Raw genomic sequence first — 21146 nt, forward strand, 5'->3', positions numbered from 1 at the left:
TCTGCAGACTCAGACAGATGCTGATAAATTGGTTACACTTGGGTCACATTATCAAGCTTTTCTTCACAACTCTGAGGGCAGAGACTTACATTTTTGATTTTTTTTTAAAAAAAGGAAGTGGAGATTTTGACATAATCAAATGACATGAGGAGTAGGGTGCTTTGTATGAGGCTATAGTGCCCATGCCTTAATTCAGGCCTTCATGTTCCTATTTTTGGAGTGAGCAAAATGGCATAATGGAGCCAAGTGTTGTGCCTTTTCACATTGATAAGTCTGAGCATCATAGACGGAGCATCTGGTATAGCTGGCTACACAGTGTAGAAGCACAATAAAAGCATTGCTTTGGCAGAATTAATGACAAACCCTGAGATGCAAAAAGCCTGATTTTACTTTCTAGCTGGTATACATCAGGAGTAACTATTAAAGTCAATAAGAAATTTATTTATTTTCAGACCACTTCAGTCCTGTTCTCAGTAATGAAATAACGTAAACCCTTCAGACTTTTCATATAGTTCAAGCTCACTGAAATCTGATGTAGGCTTCACTTGAAGAAATTCAGTTGTAATTAAGATAACTTATTAATGATGGTTTCTAATTATTATATTACAGAGATGCCAGCTGCAGCTCCACAATTTGAGTTGAGTTTTACATTGAAAGTAGGGATTCAGGCTGTTTTTTATGTAGGAAAATTGTGTGTCCTCTCTACAATTACAGCATTTACTCTTTGAGTAAAGAATGAATTTTCTGAGAAATTATATGTCTTATTTTTTAGTGAGTTTCTCTGAAAGAGACTATTTTAAGCACTAGTCTATGCTGAGAGAATAATGAAAAATAATGGGGAGAAAATTGCAATTAATTTTAAATATTTATTTTCAAAAGCTACCCATTGCAGCAGATCTACTCAACAGAGAGGGCAGAAGGGAGAGGGAAACTGGGGTGTGTTTGTGCAAGGGAATGTGTGGGAAAGGAAAGAGAAGAGATTAAGGGAACTGAGTTAATGTTGAGAGTACACATAAGGAATTTAATAATAAAATATACTATGGTGATGTAATTATCCCCAAACTAAGCATTATACGATCAGGAAATTCACAGTTAAACCTAAAAGATATTCAACCACGTTAAGGTATGGAAATACTCAGTTAAGGCAGCCGAACAGGCTTCACTTTGCTCTGTAGTGATTCTGTGCATTAACCATACAATTACAACCAAAGCATTTTAGTATTTGTGGTCATTTTCCACCTCTTGTTTTCCCTTATTATCATCAATTTTTTTTTTATTGCATGGCCTGGGTATGGTTGGGTGTGAGCCCTGCCCCCCACCATCTCACCATGGTGTTTGTTTTTTTATGAACCAGAAGCAGCCCAGTAGTTTTATTTTTGTTCTGATAGTATGCTATTTAACTTTCAGAATTTGCTTTGTATAGGTAGTCTTTCCTGATATCTTGCTGCCCAGGATGGTAGGAGATGGGAGTCTACGGAAGCAGGATTTTCTGAGAAGTCTTCTCAGGCAGTTAAACAGTGGACCTCTGTGGATGACTGTGTGGGTATAATGACAGTCGAAAGGGAATTTATTCCTCCTTAGAAAGAAGGCCATGAAATAGGAGATGGAAGCATAGGAAAGAGGGAAGCATTAGAGTTGTGGAAAACCCTTTCCAAAGGAAAAAAATGATTTGTTCTGATTTCTTTGTGTAAGGGACTAGGATAAACCCTCTGATTTGATTTGAAATGGTCAGACGTAAAGCTGGCCAGCTCTTAGAGAAGTCAGAAGCTGGACCTTTCTAGTGACTGGCTGAGCTGAAATGCTTCCAACACCCAATGAGCCAGAGGCAGGAGTAGGAATACAATACCAAATGCCAGAGGGAGGCTTCTTTTCTCTTCCATGGAGTTGAACACAGTTCCACTGCATCCAGCTGGAGTTTAGAAGCCAATTTACTGACAGGTGATAATGGATTACATTTTGGGTTTTGCCAGATATTCTAACGTCACTGGCAATATAGAGGAAAAAGCATTATACTTTGCACGTACGTGCAAGGAATTGGACTACGAACTGAAGGCTTCAGAAATTAAATTGGATGTCTGTGTACTTGTTTTTCAGTAATACAAAATGGATAAAGACTTTTTTTAAAAAATTACATTTATTCCTATAAAAAAGAAAATTCAGGCAGCTGTACATAATTAGTCTGTCAATGATAACAGCAGAGGCTATAGGAATTTGTTGAGGGTATTCATCACTAGCAACCTGTACCCCCTGAATTACATGGCAGAGCCCTCCCAAGTACTGTCCCCTCTTAACTGCTCCACTTTCCCATTCCAGTCTAATCCAATCAGTATAGTAACTATTTATTTATCTTATATTAAAATCAATTAATGTAATGCTGTCTCCAAATTCTAAGATTTCAAATACTGCCTATTAAAGTTATCAAAGTTAAGTGGAAGGTTTTTCAAGTGACCAGGAGACAATTGTAGCTCTGGTATCTGAGCTATGGGAGACTAGTGTTTGGGATCCAAGGGTCAGGGCTGCGAGCAGGGTCCAAGGTTGGGGCTGTCGCATAGCTGCCCTGCCACCCAGGCCTGCCCAGCAGACTTCGGGGTTGAAGCTGCTGCCCAGCCCTGCACAGCGGGGTGCAAGGTTCCTGCTGCCTGCTCTGCGCCCGTGGCTCTGCTTCTGCCCCCACAATAATAAATAGGTTGAGAACCACTGGATTAGATACATTTCCTCTTTTCTTCCCTCTTTGGAGAAACAGTGGAGGTGATTTTACATTTGTAGAAGGGAATGAACTTCTCAATTTCCAGAAACCAGCTGCCCTACTTCAACTTGCCTCAGTATCTGCCTATACATTCAACAATCATAGTTAACACTGTAGCTGAATGTAGTCGCTGAAATGATTAGCGGTAAAATAGTTAACTATGCTTTCATAGATTCTAGGACTGGAAGGGACCTCGAGAGGTCATCGAGTCCAGTCCCCTGCCCTCACGGCAGGACCAAATAGTGTCTAGACCATCCCTGATAGACATTTATCTAACCTACTCTTAAATATCTCCAGAGATGGAGATCCACAACCTCTTCTAGGCAATTTAATTCAAGCGTTTAACTACCCTGACAGTTAAAACTGTTTTCCTAATGTCCAACCTAAATCTCCCCTGCTGCAGTTTAAGCCCCTTGCTCTTGTTCTATCATTAGAGGCTAAGGTGAACAAGTTTTCTCCCTCCTCCTGATGACACCCTTTTAGATACCTGAAAACTGCTATCATGTCCCTCTCAGTCTTCTCTTTCCAAACTAATATAAACCAATTCTTTCAGCCTTCCTTCATAGGTCATGTTCTCAAGACCTTTAATCATTCTTGTTGCCTTCTCTGACCCTCTCCAATTTCTCCACACATCTTTCTTGAAAATGCGATGCCAGAACTGGACACAATACTCCAGCTGAGGCCTAACAGCGCAGAGTCGAGTGGAAGAATGATGTCTCGTGTCTTGTTTACAACACACCTGTTAATGCATCCCACAATCACGTTTGCTTTTTTGCAACAGTATCACACTGTTGACTCATATTAGCTTGTGGTCCACTATGACCCCTAGATCTCTTTCTGCCATACTCCTTCCTAGACAGTCTCTTCCCATTCTGTATGCGTGAAACTGATTGTTCCTTCCTAAATGGAGCACTTTGCATTTGTCTTTATTGAACCTCATCCGGTTTACCTCAGACCATTTCTCCAAGTTGTCCAGATCATTCTGAATTTTGACCCTGTCCTCCAAAGCAGTTGCAATCCTTCCCAGTTCAAATAGTTCAAATAATCATAGTTATGCTTCAGTATTAATATGTAAAGGATACAAATGGGTTAGTTCACACCTCTCAGGGATATTGTTTCAAGCTGTTTGTAGACTCAATCCATCTGTGCAATGGTTACAGTCATTTGACTTTGTGAAGGTTTACTTCATAATCATAAAGGTTAGAGATTTAAAAAAAAATCATAATAAAGGCCTGGATTCAGAAACACAGTTCAAAGTAAGGATATTATGTGACAACTTGCACAGCTGCAAAACTACATTATATATGGTATTTTAGTCCTGGCCTGCTGCATCATCTGTTATTCCAATCCCACTTCTCTTCCCCAATATTCTGCCAATGGAACCTCACTCCTGACACACCAGGTACAAAATAGCCTCTATATACAGGACTGTAGTCAAGATAGGGGAATATCATACCCCTACATTTCTGCCAGCAACTGGTGTCTGACTTTTCTGTTTCTGGCACCAAATGAAAAACCTCAGAAAAGTAAAGTGGCCTGCTGCCAAGAAATGAGGTGAAAAAAATGTTAATGTGTCTTGGCAAAAACTGTGGGCATCTCTCCCTGCTTCAAGAGGGGCTATAAACTACATCTTTCTGCAGACACAGGGAAAGGTGATTCTATACAATGTGAAGGTAGGATACTAGAAGACTCACTGTCTCTCACATAACCCATAAGCCTGAGTTCCCACTTCTCCCTTATGAGCGCATAATTATAGGCCTTTCAGAGAGCACACAATCGGTCAGTATCCTCCTAGAATGAAGTTCAGTGCATTATTGATTTAGTCTGAACAGCAGGGTTTCAAGGCTTCTATGAAATTAAAATAAAGATTGTATGTTCTGAGCAAGTCAGATGGGTATAGTGGGGTTGGGGGAGAAGGGAGCATGTGGTTTGGGATATTTTCACAGAATGTTAAATCACACAAAATATTTCAGTCGTCTCTAGTGTGAGATCACAACATGATTCCTCTGTAATGAATTCTTTATCTTGGCAGCTCTCCTGCTTTCTCCCAGCTGCGCCTCCCTCTCCCCTTCTAGTCCCAGGGCAGGAACATATGGTAATATTTGTAGTGTGATTTAGGCCTGGGAGTGGGCCTAGCTGCCCACACCTATGCAGACCTCTGAGTCACCACGCAGCAGGCATCCAGGCTGAGGTCACGCTCCAGCACCATTGCGTGAACTCACTCAGACTTGCCAAGGCTGCCAGCATGCTTGTTTGGATTTGAAATTTCATGTTAGTCACATAGAGCGCACTGCCTTTCATTCTTCCCCTCTGATGGGGCTGCATCCTGCAAATTTAGCCCCAGCGCAGTACTCATTTTAGAAGAATGCTCTGGGGAAAAAGCCCAAGGCTGGCAGTTCCAGGTACTTCTAATAGGAGGGTACCTGATATAGGAGACTGCCCCAGTCTTTTCCTCTGAGTTGCCCATAACAATATGGAAATGTGAAAATATAACATCTATATGCTGAAGCTCTGTTAATAAAGATATTTCAGTACACTGAAGATGAGGAGACAAAGCTGCAGATGACTGCCTGCATACTGAGACTAGTAAGAAAAGACTCTCCCTCCTGTGGCCAGGGTGGGACAATCTCCTTCTAGCCCTTGGCATCCACAGGGAAATACCTATAGGAAACACACCCTCTTCCCCATTCTAGTGTCTGTGCACGTAAAGTACCCAGGTGGACCATGCAGCCTTCTTTCAGCCCTGAGTCTCCCTGCTGGAGGGACCAAGATGGGCCACGTGGTCTTCTCCAGACTAGTGTCAGCATGGAGGGGCTCAGAGAGGACCCACTTCGTCCTCCTAGCCCCAACGAACAGGGCAGAAAGAGCCCAGATGAAACCGACACTCTTGGGCTAGTCCTGCATGAGAGGAGTCACACATGTCAGGGTGCAGAACAGACCTAGTGGAGTACTTGAGAACACGGTTTACAAGGGCGTTGACTTCGGAATCACTTTGGGAATGACATTAAATATAATAATTAACCTTCAAGTGGCTGTAACTTGCTCCTGCCCCCTCGCATATAGGGGTGGGGGGCGCAAAGCCCGTCTCCTCTGCACCGGCCCAGAGATGAAATCCCCACCAGCAGCCTGACTGCACGCGGCGCAATGAGTGGTGCTGCTGCCGGTCTCCAGTCTGGCCGCAGCTGCTGCTACATGAACGTCGGACACAGCGCTGGCCCTGGGAATCGGGGGCGGGGGGGGGCCGCGCACACACCCGCACGCCGGCGGTGCAGTCACTTGCCCAGGAGCTGGGCGCTAGGCCCCGCTGGGGACGGGATCCGGGTCAGACTCGGGCAGCTCTCGGCAGAGCTGGTCCCTGCCCACCGCGCAAGGGTCCCCACGCCCTGATCCCTGGGCACGCGCTCCCCGCGACTGGGCGGGGACAGGCAGGGAGGGGTCACTACCACGCGCGGGCGGGCGCGCGCACGGAGAGACGGGGATGGGGGAGTATTGTCTGTGCCCGCTACCCCTTGGCCCCGCTAGCGTCGAGATCGGTTGCTATGGAGACAGCGTGGTGGGCGTGCCCGGAAGGTGCCCCGTCGCGCGGGCGGGAGTAGGGTTGCTATGGATACGGCGTGAGGACGCGGTGCAGAACTGAACTGAGCCGGGGGAACCTCCGTGCGCCCCATGGGGCCGAAGCGGCCTAAGAGCGGAAGCAGCTCCCCCGGGGGCGCCGGACCCGCTGCCAAGAGCTGGGAGGCCGGGCTGGTGTCCGCCCGCCTGGAGGAGGTGAAAAGGGGGCAGGGTGTGGGGGCACAGCGAGGTCTGGGGATACAGGAGCAAGTGGGGGTTAAGGAGGGGGCACCGTTAGGGTTGCCAGTTTTGGTTGGACATATTCCTGGAGGTTTCCTTACATGGCATAATCTTTAATTCTTGGAGACTTCAGGGCAATCCTGGAGGGTTGGCAACCCTAGGTATGGTGGGGGGGATTAAAGGGGGAAGGGTGGGGCATAGTGGGGGTTTGGGAGAGGGGAGGAAGGGGGGGATTAAGGGGGTGAGGGGGCTTGTGCCAAAGGTTGCCAGTCCCTGGGCTACTGTATGTTCTCAGTAAGCTCTGCTTGCCTCATATTGTACCTTCTGAGGGCAAGAATAAAAGTAACTTCTTTCCATTCAGTAAATTTATTGTTTGCTTATTTCTGTTGTAGGTAAACTAGTTCAAGAATTTATTAGTAGTGCTAAACTATTTGTGTAATATAGTGGGCTCTCCAGGTCACCCGTCCTTAAGTTACACAGCAGTAGAAGAACAAATTGAAAAAGATAACCTTCCTCTGTGCGCTGTGCACACTGTATAAAGGAAAAGCAGCCAAACAGATTTTCTTTCTTTTTTAAACTTTTCTTTCTGAGACTGGATGCCAAGTTTCAGTTCAGAGTGAACTTTTATAAGCTGCTGAACAACTAGGTTTGACTGAGGTGCTGACACAGCATTAACTGTAGCATTGAAAATGTGAAGCTATAATTTTCCTACTTGAGCATTTAGCTAAAAGACCCTTTTTTATGGTGTGTGAGGATCTAAAAGCATATTTAGGTTTCCAGGTCCTATATAAATAATGTAATTCTAATAAATCTTAACTTGCTAGAAAGAATTTGATTTCAAAATAGTGTAGCAGTTTAGCAAACAATAATATTTATGTAGCAGATGTTTTTCTAGCACTGCTTTTGCAAGAGAGACAAATGGCTTCTATGGCCTTTCTGTTTATTGGGTCACTGCAGTGCCCCCTTCAGGAACTGGGTGACCTCTATTTAAGCAGATAAAGACTTTTAAATAAAGCAGGCTGCTTTAAAAATTGGTTGAATAATTTACCAGTTAATGTACTGATGCCAAGTTCTCTTTTATATACTTACATGAAAAGACTGCTTTTAATATTGGGTCAATAATAGCCAGATAGCAGGAGTTTAATTCACAGTCAAACAATAGTTTTAAGTGCTGCTCAACAACTCTAAAGACTGAAATCCCCTATTTTCCTCCAACTAATTAATTTCAACCCTTATTTAAGAGTGAGAGGGGAAGTCAGTCTCCATTGCCTGTTCAGTTGTTGGCCCTGAGATTGCTAATGAGGCAGTGAAATGTCAATAGTTCTACTTATAGTGGCTTTTGTGATGCAGACATTGTCCACTGGAAATTGCATCATGACCATCAACTTGTTTCACAGGAGGCCAACAGCCATCACATGGCAACAGCTTTTGGTCACTACTGACCTGTTTTCATTTAATCTGGCTATAATATGCTCCAAATTCTATTAATCTCCTTTTAATATCCTTGATCTATATGTTATATTACATACAAAAAGTACACTGAAGGAACATTACAATTGAAAAGTCAAGTACTCAAAAGTTAATACTAGAATTAAGGTTGCCAATGCACTGGCACCCTTTGTGTTCATTATGATAATCTTCCACTTTACATTAAAAGAACATTAAGTTTGCAGTTTGTAAATATAATTTCCTTGGTTTAAAAAAATTTAAAATTGTTTAAAAAATCTATCACGTGTCACCATGGTGACAACATGCATGGGTATCATTAACAGGGTTAAAAGAATGAGGAGTATTTGTGGCACCTTACAGACTAAAATTTGGGCATAAGCTTTTGTGGCCTAAAACCCACTTCAGATGCATGGAGTGGAAAATACAGTAGGAAGATACATATATCCACAGAGAGAGAATGAACACAGATCTCTGCCACTTGGACTAATGGACTGTAATTGATAGGAGTTGGTAGTCAGCGTAGACCAGCATTAGAGGATATGAGATATGCTTTGCCAGTGGGCTTCACAGATGTTAGCTGATAGCAAAAGAATGCTGAGACTCAGGAATCTGGGTTTTATTCCAAGCTCTGAGGAGAGTCTGGTCTGTTGGACTTATTCTCAGTCCCAGTCTTCCTCCATCTACTTGGGTCTTTGTCCCCAGTCCCAGTTCCCACAGCCCTCCTTTGGCTCCCTGTCCCAATCAAATCCAATCTGGCTCCATGTCCAAGTTCCTCACCTAGTTCCTCATCCCACTCTCCCCTCTTACTAGCCATCAGGCCTGGCTCCTCATAACTCTGCATTCCAAAATGGGAACTGGGATTCCTTTACAATTGTATCCCATGCAGCAACTTCATGAGTTTGCAAAAACTGCTGATAAGTAGTCTGACTTCACCAACTTTCTTCTTGTCTGCTGCAAAGAGAGCCAGGGGCAGTACTACCTATCCTAAATTTCAAAACAAATCATGAATCAGACCTCAGAAATCATGAGATTGGCTTAACAATTAGGAAATTTAAAATAATGTTGTTTCTTTTGGTGTTTGAGCCTTTGGACTTCGTATTTTCAAGATTTTTCTCTGTAACCATTAGGACTAGTAGCATAGCTGAGATTCTAATATAAAGCACATGACTCTAGGAGTTGAGGCTTTAAGAAAAGCACCAAATACCACAAGAATAAGCAATACTACAAGGAGACAGACAATCATATTGCCAGGAAAGGGAAATAAAGTAAATTGTTGCGATGTTCCTCCCACCAAAGCTCTCTAGGATGAAGCAGTCTGAAAATGGCTAACTTGCCTGGTTTGTCCAAATGTCTGCTGTAGATTGCTGGTTTACCAGACCCTCCAATGACAAGGGCAGGAAAAGACAAATTTGTCTCCAGGAGCTGCAGAGCAGTTGTAATTAAGCACGATCTTTGTGAGAACCTTTTTCATAGTCCCTCACAACACATTAGTGTGTCTGACTTAGGGGTATTTAGACTCTGGGGAAGGGAATTGGTTTGGTTTTATTTAAAAGGAGTTTGAATAAACTTGAGTGAGGGGAGAAGAGGTTCTAAATATTAAAATAGAGAAGAATGTCTGACAGTCTTTCCTAAATTTGTAATCACTCCAGCTAGATTGCTTTCTTTCATTCCAGACCCAGCGACTGTATAAGAATATTCAAAGTGTCTTCCTATTATTCCTAAAACATGCAGGGTTTGTGTTAGAGAGACTTCCTGAATTTACAGTACACTATTTCAATGCAAATAGAATTTAGAAATTTTTACTTTAAACAAATAGACAGATGCACATCTATCCCTTCGCTCTCCATTTCTTGTCTTCCACAGCAAGATCTGAACAGTATATCTGTGCCAAAATATTTTACATGGGAAAAAGCTCCAAACTGTGGTGTGTAGAACAGTGTTTCTCAACCTTTTAGATAGTTTAGGAAGGCAACAAGCCAGCCCTGCTGTGTCAGGCAGATCAAGGACCGGTGCTGGTCCATGGACTGATTGCTGAGAAACACTGGTGTACAGAAGCCGGAGGGAAGGGGGATGGGACAGTCCACATAAATGTTTTAGGAAAACCACCATTTTAGAACATGGCTAGCCATCTAAATAGTTACTGCTTTAAGAGAAGTTAGTGGTGGCTTGTCAGCTCTGTAAGTTGACATTCTCTATTTGTCTCCAAAAGAGGTACAGCACAGGACACAGTGCAACCTTCCTACATACACTGCATTTCCACAACTGTTCCTCAACCATGACATGAAAGAATTGTTTCTAGGCATAGGAGAGGATTTTTTGCCAAACGCCTATTCCACTACCTCAGAGCTTGGACACACACACACATCACTATGGATCAGTGGGTCTTAAACATGGTGGAACTGGGATACACACTTCAATTTATTGCTATTTGCCCTTCTTGCCACCCCCCACTCCTCATCCATCTTCATAGATTACTCTAGGAGAGTACGCTACTTCAGTCTCTCCTCCTTGTTGGGGCCTACAGGAAGTTCCTATATTGTTCAGAGGGAATGGATTTTATTCCCATTACTTTTTATTCCTGAAGACAAAGGGAGTCTCAGGCCTACTTTAGGTTTAAGATAATTAAACAAATGCCTAAAAGAAAACAAAATTCCAAAAGTTTACTCTAGCCTCTATTATCCCTTAGGGACTGATATGCTGTGCTCGACTTAAAGGACACCTATTTTTACATGGTGATGCACCAGAGCCACTGAAAGTTTCTCAGACTCATGGTCAATGGATCCCACTATCCATTCACAGTACTGCCTTTCAACCTGTCAGCAGCCCATCATGTATTCACAAAATGCATGGCTGTAGTAGTAGCATTCCTGCAAAGCTCATGAATCCATGTGTTCCTTTATCTGGATGACTGGCTAGTGAGGAGCCGAATCAGGTCACAGGTACTTTTCAATTTAGCTGCTATTCAGTCCATTTTCAGTGCAGAGGGGCTCCTAATCAATACAGAGAAATCTATCCTGACTTCTCTTCAAAGAATAGACCTAATTAGGGTAGTCCTGGACTCTACAAAGGCTCAGGCTTTTCTGCTGGAGCAGAGGTTCCAAACAATGTGGGTCATTGCTCTAGACCTAAAGGCCCATCCTATCAGTACGGTTTAGAACTGCCTCAAACTTGTAGGACACATGGCAGTGTTAATTTACATGTTGCAGCATGCCATACTGTACTCCAGAAAACAGGGTTGGCTAGCCTTGGTGTTTTCACCAGCCCATTGTCATAGGGAGATGATGATTCAAGTCATCAAGTCCTCCCTGGACTGGTGGGTTCAACCTGCAGATGTTTACAAGGGAGTTGCCTTTGTCCCTCCACAACAGTTGTTGACTTAGTCACAGATGAATCAGATCTAGGTTGGAGAGCTCACTTGGATCCCCAAGACTCAGGGCCTTTGGTCTCCTTAGGAACTAAGTCTCCATATATCAGGGAGCTTCAGGCCATCAGTTTAGCTTGCATGGCGTTTCTTCTGCATATCAAGGGGCAGTATTTGTTGGTACTCACAGACAACAGCAGCCATGTTTATGTACACAAACCAGGCAGGGCCCGTTTGACAAAATTATGCCAGGAGGTGATCTTCCTTTGGAATTTCTGCATCGCCAGTTCCATCAGCCTGAGAGTGGCTTACCTTCCAGGAGTTCAGAACTCTCCAGCAGACCAGCTGAGCAGGTTGTTTGCAGGCCACCAAAAGTTGTCTCTTCTCCCAGATGTGTCCAGGTCCATTTTCTAGTGGTGAGGAACTCCCCCGGTGGACCTGTATGCAACAAGAGCAAACAAAAAATGTCATCTTTTTTGTTCCTGAGTGGATCACAGCTGGGTTTCACTGGTAGATGTTTTCCTTGTACCTTGGTCAAAAGGCTTGCTGTATGCCTTCCCTCCAGTTCCATTCCTGCCCAAAGTCTTAATTTTTTTTTTTTTACTGTAAGGCATATTTCAAGTCCTCAAGTTCTTATTGAGTGTGTGGGGTTTTCTGTTTGGAGTGTGGACACCAGAAGTGGACACAGTATTCCAGTAGTGGTCTCACCAATATAACCTTCCTGCTCCACGTTCCTCTGTTTATACATCCAAGGATCACATTAGTCCTTTTGGCCACAGTATTACAGTAGAGTGAGAGCTCATGTTCAGTTGGTTATCCAGCATGACCCTAGGTCTTTTTCAGTCACATATTTCCAGGATACAGTCCTCCATTCTTTAAGCAAGTGATTCTCAGCCTGTGTCCCACAGCTGCTTGCAGCCCAATCAGCACACAGCTGCGGCCCTTGTGACATCCTCAGGGCCATACAGGTAGTATTGGATGCAGCCCACATAACACACTGTGGGCCGCATATGTGGCCCACAATGGTAAACAAGTTGAAAAGCACTGCTTTAAGCATTCTTTTTGCCTAGATATATGGCCTTGCCTTTAGCCATGTTGAAATGCATGTTGCTGGATCACATCCAGCTTATCAAGCAATCCAAATAACTCTGTAAAAGCATCCTGTCTTCATTATTACTACCACCTTGGTGTCATCTGCAAAAGTCAGTAGATTCCAAGGCTGGTAGGGACCATTTTGATCATATAATCTGACCTCCTGTATGACACAGGCCATAAAACTTCCCCAAAATAGTTCCTAGAGCAGATTTTTAGAAAAACATGCAATCTTAATTAAAAAGTTTACCAAGGGTTGTGGTGGATTCTCCACCAGTAAGTTGTCCAATGGTTAATTACTCTCATTGTTAAAATTTTACACCTTATTTCCAGGCTGAATTTATCTAGTTTCAACTTCCAGCCATTGATTGTGTTATACCTTTCTTTGCTAGATTGAAGAGCCCATTATTAAATATTTCTTCCCCATATAGGTACTTCCAGATTGTAATCAAGTCTCTCCTTTAACCCTCTTTGTTAAGCTAAATAGACTAAGTTCCTTGAGTCTATCACTATAAGGTATGTTTTGTAATCTTTTAATTATTCTCGTGGCTCTTCTCTGAACTCTTTCCAATTTATCAATATCCTTGAATTGTTGGCATCAGAACTAGACATACTAGTCCAGTTGAGGCCTTCCTTATAAGTGTGCTCTCTATGCCATTATCCAAATCATTTATGAAGATATTGAATAGACCTGGACCCAGTGATCTGTCCTCTTCATTATTTACCAGTCCTCCAGTTCTGATGTCAACTGCAAACTTAATCAGCAATGATTTTATACTTTCTTCCAGATCATTAATAGAAATATTAAAAAGCATTGATAAATAGCTGAAAACCAGTCCCTATAGGACACCACTAAAAATACTCTAATAATGATTCTCCATTATAATTACATTTTGAGATTGTTAGTATTCCACTTAATATGTGCAATATTAAATTTTGATACTTTTCATTATATCGTCATACTGTACTAACTCAACTGCCTTATGGAAGTCTATGTATATTATGTCAACAGTTACTTTTATTAACAAAATTTGTTATTTCATCAAAACAAGCTATCTAGTTCATTTGACAAGACCTATTTTCCATTAAACCGTGTTAAATTGGCATTTAGTATATTACCATCTTTTAATTTTTTATTGATCACATCCTTCTCAGCCTTTCCATTATATTTCAACTGTCTTAGCCACAAGACCTTCCTCTCTTCCTACAGGCCCTTGCCTCATTCACTATGTACCTACAGGGAATGAGGTAAGGATCCTACAAGCACAAGCCTCTTTCACAATAGTCTTAATTCCCTGAGCACTTTCCACCCTGCAGACAGAATGAGATGGGGTTCTATGAAAAAACAGTTTTTAACTGCATAATTACATACTGTATCATAATGTATATGGATGAGCAGTCTTAATTTAGGAATTTTCAGACTTAAGTGTTTGACTTGCAAGCTTATTCATGTTCTTATGTATATTTTAATATAATTTTAGAGTTTTTAAAGGAAAAGAAATTATTTAGAACTGCAGCATAGACTTCTCCTGCTTGATTTGCAGGACTTCCTGTATTAGCTGGTAGCAAGAGAAGTCTGGTATTGTGTGCAAATCAGCCACTAAAAGTGGACCCATCTCACACTGAAACAGTGGGTTACAGATGAATGAGCAGCCTCATTACACAGACAGTATAAGATGGCAGGCAGTTTCTGATAGGCAGTGTGGTTAAATAAATGGGATTTGGGAATAGATTCATAGACTCTAGGACTGGAAGGAACCTCGAGAGGTCATCGAGTCCAGTCCCCTGCCCTCATGACAGGACCAAATACTGTCTAGAAGAGAACCATCCTGGATGAACATTTATCTGAAACCTACTCTTAAATACTACCAGAGATGGAGATTCACAACCTCCGCTAAGGCAATTATTCAGTGTCCAACCACCCTGACAGTTAGGAACTTTCTAAATGTCCAAGCTAAAATCTCCTTGCTGCAGTTGTAAGCCCATTGCTTCTTGTTCTATTCCTTAAGCTAAGATAACAATTCTTTCTCCCTCCTCCTCATGAACGCCCTTTTAGATACCTGAAAAACTGCTATCGTGTCCCAGTCAGTCTTCTCTTTCCAAACTAAGAGAAACCCTTTTTCAGCCTTCCCCTTCAATAGGTCATGTCCCTCAGAGCCTTTAATCATTTCTTGTGTGCTCTTCTCTGCACCTCTCCGTTTCCTCCACATCTTTCTTGAAATCTGGTGCCCAGAACTGAAACAATATCAGTCTTGACGGCCTACCAGCGCAGAGTAGAGGCGGAAAGAATGACTTCATTGTTTTGTTTACAACACACTGTAATGCACCCCCACCAATCACGTTTGCTTCTTTTTTTGCTAACATGTATCACACTGTGCTCATTTAGCCTTGTGGTCCACTATACCCTCGACTCTGTTCTGCCATAGCTCCTTCTAGACAGTCTTGCCCATTCTGTGTGTGTGAAACTGATCTGTTCTTCTAAGTGGAGCACTTTGCATTTGTCTTTATTGAACTTCATCCGTACCGTCTAGACATTATTCTCCAATTGTCCGATCATTTTGAATTTTGACCTGCTACAACATTGCAATCCCAGTTTGGTATCCACTATACAGCTACTTTTATAACAACTTTAAGTCGTCTGATCGAAGAATGACAGAGGTAAAGAGACCCTCGCGAAACCATCCCTGTTAATATTTCCAGCAGGTGGCGACCATATACTACTCTCTGGTAGTTATCCAGGCAGTTATGCACCACTATATAGAGCCTCCCATCTAAATTGATTGCCTAGTTTATGATAAGGATATCAATGCGAAGACTAATAAAATGCCCTTTCTAAAGTCTCGTATACCACAATCCACCGCTCTCCCTATCCACAGAGGCTCGTTAATCCATTGCAAAGAAAGCTATCATATGTTTGAACACGATTTGTTCTTTAAACAATCCAGCCTGGCATTCCCTAACACTTACCACCTTCCAGGTTGCAGATGCATTTCTTTAATTAACTTCTCCTATTTATCTTCCTGGCACAGAAGTAAACTAACGGTCTGTAGTTTCCTGGTGAGTTTTTATTTCCGCCTTTTTAAATTGTGGCCGCTCATATTGCCCTTTCCAGTTCTTTCTGGAATCTCTCCGTCTACCCATGAGCTTTCAAAGATAATTAGCTAGAAGGCCACTACCTCCTCTATTATAACGTCCGTGAGTATTCTATGGATGGCATTCTATCAGGCCTGGTGACTTGCGGGCATCTAGCTTTCTAAGTGATTTTACTTGCTCTTTCTTTTATTATCTTCTAAACCTACCCCTTCCCATAAGCTCCTATGTTAACGATATCCTTCAGACTTTCAGTGAAGACCCGAAACAAAGAAGTCTTAGCATCTCGGGACTGCCATTTCCAAGTTCCTGTTATGTTCTCCTCCTCACTGAGCAGTGGGCCTACACGTCCTTGATCTTTCCTCCTATGGCTTCTAAATGTTTGATAAAAATAAGTCTTTGTCCCTTTATTCCCATAGCTAGTTTGAGCTCATTTGTGCTTTGCCTTTCTAATCTGCCCCTCATTCTTGTGTTATTGCCTATTCATGCTTTGTATCTTGACAGGTTCACATTTTTTATAGACTTCCTTTTATTGTAGGTTCATGCCTAGATCTGTAGGTTAAAGCCAGGTGGCTTTGCTACATCTTCCTACCCATCGGAATAGCTTGCTTTTGGGCCTTAATAGTGTCTTTGAAAACTGCAACTCTCCTCAGTTGTTTTGCCCCTCGTCGTGATTCCCATGGGACCACTTAATCAGCCTCTCTGAGCTTACCAAAATCCGCCTTCCTGAATCCATTGTCTCTATTTTGCTGTACTCGCCTTCTTATCCCTTCGCTCTTAGAATGCAACTCTATGATTTCATGATCACTTTCAACCCAGCTTCCTTCTACTTTCAATCTCCAATGTTCCCTCTATTGTTAAAATCAAGTCTAGACACTTCCCCCTCCAGTAGCTTTCTCAATACCTTCTGAAAAAAAAAAATTGCTCTGCAATGCAAGTCCAGGATACTTATTGGATTAGTCTGTGCCCGCAGTGTATTTTCCCAAATATATCTGGATAGTTTGAAGTCCCCACATACCCAAATCTTAGTCTATGGATGATTTGTGTTAGTCTGTTTAAAAAAAAGCCCTCATCCACTGCTCTTCACACCTGGTTAGTGGCCTGTATAAGATAGACCTCTAGCAGACATCTCCTTGTTTTTTACCTTCCATCTTTATCAAACCCAGAGACTCTCAATGCTTCTGTCTCCTATGTCCATCTCCACTCAGTCCAATGTGTACCATTTTTAATATAAAGGCCAAACCTCTACCCTTTTCCCCCCCACTATCCTTCTGAGCAAACTTGCCACACACACAAAATCATTCCAATCATGTGTATTATCCGCCAAGTTCAGTATGCCAACAATGGTCATAGTTGTTTATTTAATTATTCAAGCATCCAAGTTCTTCCGCTTATTACCCTGTACTTCTCTGCATTGTATATAGGCATCGAGATACTGGTTTGAATCTTGCCCAGTTTGCCCTGTGTTATAATAAATAGCTACAGGGTTATTGTTTTTTTTCTGTTTTTTAACCCTGTAAACCCGGGTTAACAAAGGTAACCCAACTCTGACCAGAGACCAATCAGGACACCAATTTTTCAAAAGCTCAGGGAGGGAATTTTTTGGTTTGTCTTTGGTTTTGGCTCTCAGCCTACTGAGAGGGGATCGTTTTTCAATCTGTAAGCCTCTCATCTTCAGTTCCCAGTTGAAGTACAAGACGAGCAAACATAGGCTTTTATTGTTTGAATTATACATGTGTGGTCTGGAATGTTTAATAATTGTAATCTCTTTTGAATAAGGCTTGTTTATCATATTTTTCTTTTACAAAGAATGAACTCTGTATATCATTGCACCTTGATTCAGAGGATATTTCTAGTCTCTCTTTTTTATATAATAGCTCTCTTTTTAAAACCTGTTTGAGTGTTCTCTGGTAAGGCTAAGGAAAGTATGGGAGGGGGGAAATCTCTTGAGGTTAGCTACTAGGTTTAACTCATAGCCCAGGGAAGAAAGGAGGGAGGGAAAATTGTCCTCTCTGTTTTTGGCATTCAAGAGTTTAAGTACAGTATCGCCCAGGAATAACCCAGGGGGGTGGACGGGGAGCCTGGATGAGATTAAGAGGAGACAGGGGGAGGAGGTTGTTTTCCCTTTGGTGTGAGACTCAGGGGTTCTGAGTCTTGGGGTCCCCCAGAGAAGGTTTGGGGAGACCAGAGAGGGAGTCAGGCCCTGGAAATTCCTGGCTGGTGGCAGCGAGATCAGATCCAAGCTGGTAATAAGCTTGGGGGAGGTTCATACAAGCACCCAGATTTTGGACGCTAAGGTACAGATTTGGGAAGGATGCTTATGATACCCTGACCCTCCTTTCTCTCTACCATTATAGCCCACGCTCCCTCTTGTTTCTGAGGCATTTCCGAGGTCTTCATGTTCCCCACTTACCTGTGGGCTTTGCTCACCTGTCCCCGGCAAACCTAGTTTAAAGCCCTCCTCACTAGGTTAGCCAGTCTGTGTGCAAATAGGGTCTTTCCCTATTTCCCTAGTAGTGATCTGGATTCTTCTTCTAGTTTGTGTAAACTCTTAGTTGTGTGTGGGGAACTGTTTTTGTTTGAATGTTTTATCTGTTTAACAGGTGTACAAATACTAACATGTAAATATATCAGAGACAAAATGATAACTACTACAACAGTGTGCTTGCATTTAGAGAAACAGTCTACATTAACATAATAATAAAATCTGTTTAATAGGGTGTTACTGTAATGGAGAATGAGCCTCTTTACACTACCTAGGATGTTTTGTTTCTGATGATTTTATAACATTGAGTGAGAAATTTCTGATTACATATTGTGGCAGAGCTCTGACCTTGCTCTTCTGGGTCCTGCACTTCTAGGTGGTTTATGCTTGCCTCAGTGGCTCACTATGACCCTCCACGTAGCCCTTCTCTCTCTAGGGCAGGGTTACAGTCTACTGAGCCCTTTTCATCATAGGCCTACAGGGAGGGTGGAGAGAGAATTCCCACAGTCTGTTGTCCTTGGGAGCTTATTTCAGAACAGTTTAGCTTCCTGTCCTGACAGAGGCCTGACTTCCCCTCCCAGGAGATATTCCTGTAGTGGTGGGTTGCAGGGGGGAACCCAGGCAGGGCCAGTGCAACCATTTAGGCAAACTAGGCAGCCGCCTAAAAGTCCCCTCAGGCAAGGAGATGGAGTGGAGGTGAGCTAGGTGGGGGGGCATGCAGGGAGGGCTGCCTGCAGTAACAGGGGTGCAGGGAGGCACACAGGGGAACAGCTCCCCACCCCAGCTTACTTCCACTCTGCTTCCTTCTCTGAGCACACAGCCCAGCTCTAAGTCTCCTCCAATCAGCACCAAATGCCTGGGCGGGGAGGACAATGAGAGTGGCACCAGTGTGCTCAGTGGAGGAGGCAGAGCCAAGCTGAGCTGGGTGGGGGAAAACCCAGGCAGGGTTAGCTGCCATGGCAGGGGGGAGGTCAAGTCTCCCTAGGTGGGGTTAGCTGCCATGGGGGAGCTGAGTTAGCTGCCATGAGGGGGCAGGGTTAGCTGGGTGGGGGTTGCAAGGTGGAAGTTTCACCTAGGGTGTGAAACTTCCTTGCACCAGCCCTGAACCCAGGCCCACCCTTTACTCCAGGCTCCAGCCCAGGGACCCTAATGGTAGCAGCTATTGGCAGTCAACCTTTCACTGCCAGAGTTGCTACATTTCCCTGGACCATTTCCCCACAGCTCTCCTGTTTCTCCCTTTTTCATCCTTACCTTAGGGCTCCCTTAATGATGGTTTGAGGGTATCTTCATTAGCTAGCCCTTCAGCTGCACTGGGTCTCCCCTGCCTGACTGGAGTGAGCCCTTTTTATAGTATCAGCAGGGCCTTAATTAGAGTCAGGTGGTCACATTAACTTAATGGCCTCACCTGACTCTTTGCAGGTTAATTAGAATTAAGTGTTCTCATTAGGCTGGAACAGCCCCTGTTCTGATCAGTCAGGGAATAGAAAACTGTTAATCCAGTGGCCAGTATATCTGCCTTCTGCTATTCTGCTGTACCCAACTGGCCTGGGTCTATCACAGTATATATTTATAAAACCAGACATTGATATCGAATGTTAATATTCAAAAAAATTGGAAGGGTGTGCAGAGTTTTTTGCAGGTGAATGTACTTTGTCAGAGTATTGAGTAAGTGGTAACCAAATATCTAAGTAGAGGAACTGCTTAATAAAAAGGGCTTTGAATAATTCTAGAATTGTACACAACAGTTAATATAAGTAAGTCTAGAACTCACAGTTGCTGGACTCCTAAGCTATGTCTGCTCTGTATTGAGGAGTGAGACTCCCAGCCTGGGTCCACAAACTTGTCAGTGAGGCTTGTGCTAAAAATAGCTGTGCAGATGTTGCTTTGATGTTGTGCTCTGGCTCTCAAGCTCATCCCCCAAACTCCAACATCAAAGCAATGCCTACCCAGCTATTTTTAATGAGCTAGTGGTAGCCCCACCAACACACATCTATGGACCTGGGTTGAGAGGCTTGCTCTCAGATGCAATGTAGACATACTTCTAGAGCTATGCACTTTCCCTTAAGCCAAAGGGTATTCTATGGAGCATGACCAGGAGCATCCCAGTTTGTTTATGTTGTATCTGCAGTCTGAGCTTGTGAAATGCTGAAATGTGATACTGGAGCAGGATGTGCAGTGCTATAGAAAGTGGAGGGTTTTTTGCATGCTGTCAAAAACAAGCTGTTCTGATGAAAACAAAAAACAAATGGCAATTTTCAACAGAACATAATTGGCCTAAATTTGAACAGATTTTCATGGAGCCAAAAAACCTCTCTGATCCTAGGACTATCCAAATTTCAATGTCCTTCTGCAACCCATAGAGCAGTTGGAGCTCCTAACAAAACAAAACAACAATAACAAAAAAGTGACCCAGGAATCTTTTATAAGCGTTAGGCATCATTATTCTTATTATTACAGTTAGAGCTGCTGGGGAAACTTATTCTTGTAGTTGCCAGACTCTTCCCACTATAAGATCCTGTTTTCAGTTGCGTATAATTTGGCCAGGTCTCTGCTGCAGGCTTTTTTTTTTTTTCATCCCATCAAAAATTGTTTCAGTAAAAATAGCTATTTTTTCCTGAGAATGAAATTACTGTAAAATACATTGTTTTGACCATATTAAAAATGTCCTTATAATCAGGCTCCGTGAGAGTAATTCTGGGACCCAGGGGCAGGGCTGTCCCGAGGAGGGGGCTGGGGAAAGGAATTTGTCACTTCTGAGAAACTGTTACTTCTGGGACTTCCCACCCTGGCCTACAAGGCCCCCCAAGGCACAGGGCCTGGCGCAGTCGCGTGTGCCTAGGAGCCCTGCGGCCCACCCAGGCAATTTAAAAGGGCCCAAGGCTCCCAGCTGCCACTGCTGCTACTGCAGCAGCGGTGGTGGCTGGGGCCTCCCAGGCCCTTTTAAATCTTCTGGGCCCCTGGGCAATCACCTCCCCCATTGGTGGGCCTGCTTATAACTGTTCTATTGAGAAGAGGTAGCATTTCCTTTCATTGAAGCAAGCACTTGAAAGGTATCTATTGGGTTTCCGGGAAGTGGGCGGGCAGAGCCCGCCCACTGCTAAAGGATCCCCCCCCAGCCTAAGGGGAGGACC

The 21146-nt window shown here is 43.2% G+C and overlaps 1 protein-coding gene across 4 annotated transcripts in view; it reads left to right on the forward strand.

Moving 5' to 3' along the window:
- The first annotated feature begins 6326 nt into the window (after positions 1-6326).
- SPAG17 (sperm associated antigen 17) overlaps positions 6327-21146 on the forward strand; it is a 301346-nt gene continuing 286526 nt past the window's right edge. For all 4 annotated transcript variants that reach the window (XR_004372764.2, XM_032773620.2, XM_075071732.1 and 1 more), the window contains exon 1: positions 6327-6514. Coding sequence is in view for 3 of the 4 variants with exons in the window: in XM_032773620.2 (XP_032629511.1) it covers positions 6413-6514 (102 nt within the window). In the remaining variant the exon portion in view is untranslated. The remainder of the gene's footprint in view (positions 6515-21146) is intronic.

Source organism: Chelonoidis abingdonii, chromosome 1, assembly GCF_003597395.2.
Source record: "Chelonoidis abingdonii isolate Lonesome George chromosome 1, CheloAbing_2.0, whole genome shotgun sequence".
NCBI lineage: Eukaryota > Metazoa > Chordata > Testudines > Testudinidae > Chelonoidis > Chelonoidis abingdonii.